At 38.5% G+C, this 10,366-nt stretch overlaps 1 protein-coding gene across 1 annotated transcript; it reads right to left on the bottom strand.

Annotated features, from left to right (window-relative positions):
• Nucleotides 1-353: 353 nt before the first annotated feature.
• On the bottom strand, nt 354-9,564 carry LOC125369305. The gene is made up of 4 exons (XM_048371323.1): nt 9,341-9,564; nt 9,086-9,229; nt 1,086-1,174; nt 354-604 (listed from the first exon to the last, which is right to left on the bottom strand). The coding sequence occupies exons 1-4, from the start codon at nt 9,562-9,564 to the stop codon at nt 354-356; spliced, it is 708 nt and encodes a 235-aa protein (XP_048227280.1).
• Between the last annotated feature and the right edge of the window lie 802 nt (nt 9,565-10,366).

Here is a 10,366-nt window from a genome sequence, read left to right on the forward strand (position 1 = left end):
TGCAACAAGTATATCGATTAGCTGGTCGTGGTGGAGGTGGGCGCTCTGAGGTTGGAAGTAGTGTCACATCTTTGGAGCTGGTGGATCGGTAGGGCCCGGTGTTAATAGGAGGCTCGTCAGTTCTTTGTGTTGAAGGGTGCTCGGTCGGAGAGGGAGGGCCAGTACTGGATCATCCGGCTAGAGGGATGTCAAAATGGCTCTGCTCGGAACCGGCTCCATGGGCAGAGAGTGCAAACTACTGCCAAAAAATATCATCAAACATGTCATTGGCCAGAGGCCTCAACCTACCTCCACCTTTCGATCAAGACACGAAGCATAGCCCTTTGCCTCTCAAACTGAGCCATCATCTAGCTCTAAAACTCAGCTGGCGTAAAGGTCCTGCTTGAAAAGCCTCTTGTCGAATGAAATCTCTGTGCGCTCCTACGCCAACCTCGCGTAATTGCGGCTCTACAAGCTTCAATTGGAGAGACTCCTAAAAGAGCTGATGAAGACCTAGAAGGAGCTAAAATAGATGGTCTGGAAGAAGACTCTGGAATATCAGAAGAAGGGGGTGGAACATCTTGCGTACCAGGGGCTCGTGGGACAGGTTGCTCCTCTTTGAGTGCTGCCAAGCGAGCATTCTTCAGTCTATACTCTGGTCCTAGCGGACCCTGCCTACGAGTCACCCTCCCCATACTAACCAATTGGGGAAGTCCTAACGTCTCCATCACCCCCAGCTTTGTCAAATGTGGTATCGCCTCCTCCAAAACTCCTAAGCTCCTAGCCAGTCGAGTAATGTAAGTCCGAAAATAGAAAAATACCTTCTTTGAGTTGTTACAGAAGGCACTGATCTGTCTGGCCAACAAGTATCCCATGTCGACGGACTAGTGCTGGTGCATGCTATAAAGTATAAACAGGTCCGGCTGGGTAACTACACCACCGCTATCTCCCCCACAACGTTGATGGTCCTAACCTTGACAATACATGCAATCTGCATGATCCCTTAGGCAAGTTAGATGACTTGGACTAGCTAGCACTGTACCCCTCAGTGTCATCAAAAATCTCGGCCCACATCTGCGGATATGACACACCAAGTGTGTGTATACAGCGACTATAAACCTCTCCAGCTGTATCCTCCTCAGTCCATAAACCCAAATGTACCCCAATGCTGTACACTCGTGGTGAAAGTCCTCTGCTGAGTACGAGGCGATTGAGTCAATTGTTGAAAGTCCATAGCGGCTCTGCAGGAAAGAAAGTGCTAGCAAACTCCACCGTCAACTCCTATATGCTCGGTTCAACTATCTCAAAGAAATCTTTGAAATGGGGGCGTCTCGATGTATCGTGATTTGCGATTTACCAAGTCAATGATCTCTAATCTTGTGATCTATCCTATGCCTCTTTCCCAAATCTTTGTGCCTCACAGACTGGTATCTCTACTCGAAGGTGGGCTGCCCTTGAAAAAGTAGGAATCGATGGTGCTGCGGTGGTCTAATTTGGCCTGAACTAGTCGGTGCAGCGCCTGACGATCGAGAGGAAGAGGAACCATCAGTCCGCCTCCTCTTATAAACTCCTGATCCTCGTCTGGTGGACATAGTACCTGAAAAATAAATTTTTAGTACTAAGGATCAACGAAATTCCGGGAGCCTAACGCCATAAAATGGACAAACCGAACGATTTCACTTGATAAAATTAAACCGCTCAATGTCCTGCAAAAAAAATATTCAATCCACAATACTGCCAACCAATTCTAACCAATTAAATTTTCAATTCATCCACATGGAGTTTAACTTCGCCATAAACCATCATAAGGCAAACCAACATGCTGATAGAAAACACATTCAACAGAGTCAACTATATATGACAGAGCCTATTGTTTAGCTGCCAACAATAATAATAAAGAGGAAAAATAAAGAATTAATCACAATCATGAATAATGGTAGAAAAGAAAAATGGAAAATAGGAGCAAGTTAGGTATATAAACTAAATTAAAGAAAATAAAAGAAAATTAAGCACAAACATGAATGTAAATGCATGCACCAAATAATAAAATAAGGAAATAAGCTAAAAAAATTGAAACACAAATTCGAACACAAACAAAACATAAATTCGAACTAATATCAAAATAAAAAAATATGGAAAATGAAGTTGGAGGGTACTTACTTGACAAACACAATATCCAAAGCCTTCAAGATGAGAAATAAGAAGTGAGAGAGTAAGAGATGAGAGAATTGCTAAAACTAAGGGGAAAGCAAAATTTTTTGCCATTTCAAAATGAAATGGTATATATAGGCGATGTCTGGAACAAGTGTTCATATAAGTAGTGTCCATGAACACGATGCGGATATCGGTATGTTAAGCAAATTTAAACGTGCTGACTTACCAACTTATGAGAACACGCCTGTGTTTATGGAACACGGGGACGTGTTGGGGACACGGTCGGGCATAAATGCCCGTGTGGCCTGCTGTGAACGTGTTCATCTTAATTTGATTTTCTTCAATTAGAACACGGTCCGTGTTAATGAACACAGTCTTGAACACGCCCGTGTTAATCTCCAGAAAATGCAAAACTTGCGATTCTCAGCACTTTCTCACTCTTTCTCACCTGCGCAACCAATACGTCCTCAACTCATACACTCAACATATATAAAACTTACCAAAAACAAACTATAAAATCTAATCAAACTAAGTTCACAATAAAGGTAAATTATTAAAATCGAAAAATAAAATTTGGGGTGCCTCCCAAAAGCGCTTCTTTTATACGTGATGAGTCTTCTTAGCTGGACTCATGGTGAAAAGCAAACAGTGGGGATTGATGACCATCCATCCTTCTTCCAAGCAAATGGCTTCAAGTATCCGCTTAGAAGGATAATCGTCAATTTCCTCTTCCCGACTATCAAGCAAGCTGCCAGTATGATGGGCAAAACTCGCTCCTCGTATAATTGCACGTAGTCATGATGCTCTAGGGGCTCTTCCAATTTGAAAGCTGGAGTTTCACCAATTGGAAGGATCGACGGTTGGGCAATTTCTTCAGGAACATCGATGGTTTTCTGTAGTCCTTGGCTTGGTTCACTTGCTAGAAGATACTCAAGCTCCTCCAAGACTTCTTCATTGGATAACTCATGCTCATCTTCCATCATCGAAGGGACTTGTGGAAAATTCACCAAAAATTCCTCTAAGCGCAACTTTCGGCATCATCAAACATGCGTTCCTGTTGGTAGTCTTTCAGAGGGATCATGTTTGCCTCTTCCTTTTCTAGTTCTATCTCCATGTTCAAAGAGTCATCCTGCACAGAAGCATCATCGTCAAACATAATAGATGACCCAGAAAAATTCTCACCTGAACTCAAAGTGAGGGCGCTCAAGTGTTCCTCGGATTCAGTAGCATCTGATGGAGTTCCCAATTGCTCTTCAGCTAGTAACTTGAAGATTAAGCCTACTTGATGCTCTATGTTGTTAATCGAGGCTTGTTGATCTTCAAGTATCCTCTCTGTTTGTTGGAATCTATCCTCAAGACTTGCAATAAACATCGTCATCGACTCTCCTAACACTAACTCTTCACCTTGAGTTGATGGTGCAAGATTAAATTTCTTTGAGATTCTGGTGGTTCTTGGCCATCTAAGCTCCATCCAAAGGGTGAATGAATTCTCAACTCTTGATTGTAGGTGCTTCCATACGAGTCATTTGGCCAACTTCCCGTATAATTCACCTGTTCATAGTTATAAGAACAATGAGCAACATCACTATATAATGGATAATGATTACTCAAATGTAAACCACAACAAAATTCACAAAAAACTTGAGATGAAAGGATAGGAGTGGAGAGTTGATCGGGTAGCCACGCGGCGTTGACATCCGGTTCGATCACGTGTCCTCTGAAGAGTTTGAATTTAACATTGAACCTCCTTATCATTCACTACCTGAATCATAAACTTAACTAAATAAATATGTACAAACAAAAATAGAAATAAATAATAAAAAAATGGCTAAATTGACAAATAGCAAATTTCACTCTAGTTTTCAAATATTCCCCGGTAACGACACCAAAAACTTGATCCAAGTCTCCTTTTCCCTTGGTTCCAGCTCAGAAAACCCTTAGAGAGAGAAATATTAGGGTTTGGGACGTTCTCCCCCGCTCCCTTTCTTTCCTCTCTTATTTCTTTTAATTAATTCCCCATGTCGCTGCCAACACGGCCGTGTTGATGCCCGTGTTCCCAACACGAGGTAGTGTTTATGCCCGTGTTACTCTCTGTGGCCGTGCTCCCTAAAAACTTCTTTTTCTTTGATGTTTGATGCAACCAACACGACCGTGTTGGTGCCCGTGTTAGGAACACGGCCAGTGTTGAAATCAACACGGCCCTGTTTAGCTTCCTCATGGGCATAGTTAGCTTGTTTCGGCAGCTTTGACATCCAATTATGCTCCAATTCTTCCCTTTATCATTCTTTGACTTCTTTTGGACCTAATGCACACAAACAGACGCATAGGGTGAGTGTTGGGACCAATTCACATCCAAATGTCCATAAAATCAATCTTAAAAACCCCATTTAGATGTGTGTATTTTATGCACATCAGACTCGTTGTGCTAGTTTGGTTCGTATTAAAAGAACTGGTAATTTCTTTCCTTATCGAATTTGAAATCCTATCTATGTTCTCATTATTCTTTTCTTTTGTTCTTTTATTTTTAATTTATGTCTTGTATGATGGTTTAGTTTTATTTAGCGAGCATAAATAAGAGTCTTGAATTAAAGTGCATGGAAGCGACAATCATAGAAACCGATCCAATGCTTGGACAAATGTGATGAAAGAAAATTATTTAATTGAGCATTGATATCATTCTTTAAATGACAGTGGACAAATCATTTAGTGGAAAGAGGGAACGCGAGAATCGAGACATGCCTAAATATTCTGATTCATGATTTGCACCATTAGGATCTTCATCATTCCTTATTTCTCTAGGCACGAGGACTCCTGATGACAGAAGGATTGACATAACCTATATCAAAGGATTAAACCCGTTTGAGAGTATGCAAGTTTGATAAGTTCAATAATGCGAGCTAAACACGACTAACAATCTACAGGCAAGTGCACCTATCAAATGTAATCTAGCTATGTCAAGTATCAATGTCGTATCCCATAGGAATTGAGAAGCTACTACTACTACGCTATTCCTATTATCTAACCCATCAAAAGGTGGTCAAGATCATTAACTAAAAATAATTAAGAATGCAAATGAAAACTAAATTTCAACAAAGAGAATGAAAGTTTGAAAAAGACAATGAGATGAGTTACCCAATTGGGGATCCCTTTAGCTAGCCAGCTTAAAAATAATAATTTATGAATTGATTAATTAAGAATTGTGATATGTGGATAATTTCTTAAATGAATTGGCCTCTTTCTCGAGTTAATCAATTCCTAATCCTAAAGATCTAAAGTTGGAATATGTTCCTAACAATAAGAATGTCATTAATCTAAAGATGAATAGCATTAATCTATAAATTATTATTAATAAGAATGTCTAGTTCTTATTCCAGTAAGTTATTACACTTATCTTTAAGATGCAAATAACTTAATCACACAAGCAGTTGTCCAAACTCAATTGAATTTCTCAATTACAAAGGAGTTCTCAAATTGATTCAACAATGAAGAAGAAACAATAGATTTTATTATACTTGAATGAAAACTACAATCTTTGATCAACAATTCAATCAATTAAGCATAAAACAAGCCTAGCATAGCTACATATCACCTCCAAATGGGTTTAATAAGAATAGTTACACATGTTCATGATTAAACTAATACAAGAATCAAATAAAAAGTAAACAATAATCGAAAAGAACATGTACACCCTTTTCTCAAATGGTGGAAATGCTATCCCCTCTTGAATAACTCTAAATCCAATCTCTACAGCTCAAGATCTCCTCTTTCTTTCCTTTGAATCTTCAATCCAATCCTCAAGAATAGCTATCTGGATGATGTTGAAGTAGAATTCGTCTCCATTTTTTCTCTTTTTGATCATCTAGAATGTTACTCTCAAAGTCTGTCTTGAATACCCTAAAGTTCTCTCCCTTAAGAATCCCCTCTTTCTTTCTTTTTCTTTTCTTTTAAATCAGGCTTCGAAATTCAACACGGTTTGGATTTGGGTCATGCTGACCAGCACAGCCTGGATCCATGCCATGTTGGGCTAAAATTGTACATCTAGCCTTCTCAGCACAGCTTGGATTTGGGCTATGTTGCTTAGCATGGGCATGCTCCTAGGTCGTGTTACTCTCAAGAACCGTGTTGCAAATTATTTCTTCTCACCATGGGTAAGGAATTTTAGCACGCCCTTTGATCCTAACCGTGCTTCTCAGCACGGGCGTGTTGGCAGGGCATGTTAAACAATCTAACGCGCCCGATTCGTCTGTTTCTTCTCGATTTTGGTCTAATTTCTCTCTAACTTCAAGTATATTAAACTATCAAACCTAAGGTATTAGAGGTAGAAGACGCCACAATTTAGTATGGATTCTAAATTGATAACTCAGATTTGAGCGCCATAAATAATGAATTGCTTGATAAGTTCAAATTAGCTCTAAACAAGAACTAAGAATAGAGTGTATACTTATAAAATATATTAATCATCAATCAATGAACTTCAAAATTCGTACTAGGCTTTTATAGCCTTTAGAAAACCCTAATTCTAAGCTATTAAGGAATACAACTCAAATAGGATAGAGATAAACATCCTAACTAAAACACATAACTAAAAATAAAGTCCTAATACTCCTAAAATACTATGTAGCCGCTCATTAGGAGTAAGAATCCCTAGTTTCTTTAAGTCGCACGCATGGGCCATCTTTGGTCTAGCTAATTAGGCCCAAACTCCCTTATGTGCTCCTTTATGCGCATTAAGTCGATACTAGATTCATTCAAGCCCAATAAACTGAATTATATTAATGAGCCTTGATATTGAGTCCAACTCTTCAAGCTTTGATGTGTGTAATGCTAAAAGGATGACTACATACTTAGAGTACGGGTGTGACAATTCTCCCGCCTTATGAAGTTTCATCCTCAAAATTAAACAAATTAGGGTATTGATTTCTCATGTCCTCCTCCCGCTCCCAAGTTGCTTCATCATTTCCATAATGTTTCTATAACACTTTCACTAAAGGAATAGTCTTATTTCTTAACTCTTTAACTTCTTTAGCTAAAATGGCAACTGGTCTTTCCACTTAAGACAAATTATCTTTTAGTTTTAAAGGTTGAGATTGTAAAATATGAGTAGGATCACTCCTATACCTTCTTAATACAAAAACTGGGAAACATCATGAAATTGAGATAATTCTAGAGGTAAAGCCAATCTATAAGCTAATAAACCAATCCTTTCAATCACCTCAAGTGGACCAATATACCTAGGGCTCAATTTCCCTCTTTTACCCAACTGTAGTTGATGTAGATGATTCTATGCATGTTTATTGACTGTTTATCAATCGTTTATTCACGTATTTAAGTCATATTTATTCCTGTTTGATCACACTGTGGTATGTTTATGAATTTTTCAGGTTTTCTGACTCCTCGATAGAGATTCATTGATTTACGAGCAAAAACCAAGCTATTTGGATGATTTACGCGTATTAGATGCTTATCGGAGTCGATTCCTTGTTGGCGCACAATTTTGAGGCTTTTGCACGACCTCCCTTGGACAATTTCGGAAATTTTGCATTTTATGGAGGTTGGTGCCCGTTGCACGGGCCATGCATATTTGTACTGACCGTAGCACGGGTCGTGCATATAGGCACGGGCCATGCATATATACGGACCATGTACGAGGCCGCAGCCATGGAAAGCGATTACGTCTAAATAGGCTGCACGTAAAGCGAGGCGAGGTTACTTTTGATTTATGGACTTCTCTAAGCGCGCGACCCCTCACTTCTGCACCTCTGTTCTTAAAATTTTGGGAGACTAACGTCAGTTCAAAGGATTTATTTGGAGGATTCAAGCAAAGATTGAAGTTTCTAGATGATTGACCGAGACATCCGAGATCCATACTTGAGGCTGGTTTCAGAATTGGCACTTGCGACATTCCCATTCTGATTCAATAGAAGAGCGGTTATATGTTTCATTTTCTTTTCCGTTATTTATTTTCTTTTGTATTTATTTCTTTCATTATGAGTAGCTAGGACTGCCGAACCCATTGGGGTTCATCTTTGTTGATGGTTTGTGTTTAAATATTGGATTTTTATCTGCCATTTTTGTAATCTTCTTACTGTTTAGTAATAAAATTTGATTCAATTAATTTGAGATGTTAAATTAATTGTCTTTTGGGTTGTTTCTTGACATTGAGAAATGCTTTTTACAACTGGAAATTAAATAGTAGGCGGTAGTTAACACTTAGAGATAAGGTTAATTGACTCATTGGATTAAAATTAAAAGCTCTTAATAGTTCTAAATCACAGCTTAATGCTAATCAATAATCCGATAGGAAGAGATTCCATTAGGTTAGTGCATATTTAGGAACTCGATAAGCTCGAGAGAGAGCCGGAGTTCGATTCGGTTAAACCTGGTAGCAAGATTGGCAGTTTATTAAATCAACCTTAGAATTCTATCACTTAGGTCCCCTTTGGGTTTGCTTCTTTGTTACGGTTGTCTTTCGATTGTCAGTTGCTGTTGTTCCTTTATTTGCATTCATAAGCATTAGTTAATTAATTTAGACTTCTCACACCTTATTTCAGATTAAATAACATAATGAACAGTAGTTACTTTAGGTTTACCCGATCTCCAGGGATACGACCTTGATACTCACTAGTGCTAGACCGCATCGATAGGTTCACTGCCTTAAGTGTAGGTTGCATAAGTAGCCCATCAGTAGTACTCATTTCCATGGTGAAATCTTAAAGAAAACCTTGTCACCCATAATATATTCAATCGGTACCCTTTTTAAGTCTGCATAACTCTTTTGTCTATCTTGAGCTTCCTTTAGTCGATCCAGGATTAACTGAATCTTCTTAGTTGTCATCTGTACAATTTCTTGACCAATTAACTACCTTTCCCTAACTTCATCCCTTTCTAAGGATGAAAGGCTGTACTAAATCTCAACTTAGTTTCCAAAGCATGCTGCAAACTCTACCAAAACCTGGATGTAAACATTGGATCCATATCTGATACAATAGAAAAAGGAACACCATGTAATCTAACTACCTCCTGAATGTAGGTTTCAGCAAGTTTATCCAATGAGTAATTCACATTTTCAGGCAAACATTGAGCTGACTTGGTCAATCTATCCATAATCACCCAAACAACATCATGTCCCTGTTGGGTCCTAGGCAATCCTATCACAAAACCTATAGTAATATGCTCCCATTTCCATTCAAGAATAGGAAGAGGTTACAATATTCCTGCCGGATGTTGGTGTTCTGCATTAACTTGTTGGCACACCAAACATTTATTCACAAACTCTACAATATTCTTCTTCATTCCCGGACGCCAATAATTATCCTTCAATGTGTGGTACATTTTAGTGCTCCCCGGATGCATGGCATATGCTGAATTTTGTGCTTCCTCCGTTATCTCCCTTTTAAGAACTTCAACATTGAGTACACACAATCTACCCATATAAAGCAAAATACCATTCTCAGAATCATAAAATCTACCAGGTTACCTTGTTGGACTTATTCCTTGATTTTCACCAATTGCTCATCTTGACCATATGCATCTTTGATTCTATCAATTACTATTGGTCAAACCTTCAAAGTGGCTAGCAATGCTTGATTCCCGCCTTGAGCTAACTTTATATTTATTGCCCTCAACTCAAGTAACAATGGAATTCTCATAATACAAATATAAGATAAGTTACCTAAGGACTTCCTGATAAGTGCATCTGCAATTAAGATTTCTAGCTCGAGTAGGACTCCTCGTGGGACTAATATTCCTAGTTGAAGTAGGATTCCTAGTTAGAGTAGGACTCCTGGTGGGACTAGGACTCGTAATTCAAGTAGGATTCTTAGTGGGAGTAAGATTCTTTATGCTGTTAGGATTCGAATCAAGAACTCTTAACTAATTTGATCTAATATGAGTTTCTTTACAAGCTTAGGAAACTTTAACATCTAACCAAATAGGATACTAAGAGCTAAACAAAGCCTTCATAAATGTGGACTTTAAGAACATTAAATAAATCCCATTTAGCCTTCATAAACTTGAACTTTAAGAACATTAAACAAAGTCCATTCTTTATGAATTTTATTTTGGCCTAATCCTATTGGATTTCCATTGTTAACCCACTCTTGCATACAACCATTTAAGGACTTTTAAAGCTTCTTGGCCCTTGACTTTGTAATTGGACCTGGAGACAAACTTAATGGATCCTTCCTTGATTCTTTCTTGTTGCCTTTGTCATCAAGCCCAACCAAATTAACAT

The sequence above is a fragment of the Ricinus communis genome, chromosome 2 (genome assembly GCF_019578655.1).
Source record: "Ricinus communis isolate WT05 ecotype wild-type chromosome 2, ASM1957865v1, whole genome shotgun sequence".
Taxonomy (NCBI): Eukaryota; Viridiplantae; Streptophyta; class Magnoliopsida; order Malpighiales; family Euphorbiaceae; genus Ricinus; species Ricinus communis.

What these genes read in the sequence shown, in the direction of transcription:
- LOC125369305 (XM_048371323.1), bottom strand. Translation starts at nt 9,564, where the DNA reads ATGGGTAGATTGTGTGTACTCAATGTTGAAGTTCTTAAAAGGGAGATA. An exon ending in CAACATCCGGCAGGAATATT is followed by an intron (nt 9,230 to 9,340) that starts GTAACCTCTTCC and finishes GATTATGGATAG; the next exon opens with ATTGACCAAGTCAGCTCAAT. An exon ending in TGGAGAGGTTTATAGTCGCT is followed by an intron (nt 605 to 1,085) that starts GTATACACACAC and finishes CTCGCTTGGCAG; the next exon opens with CACTCAAAGAGGAGCAACCT.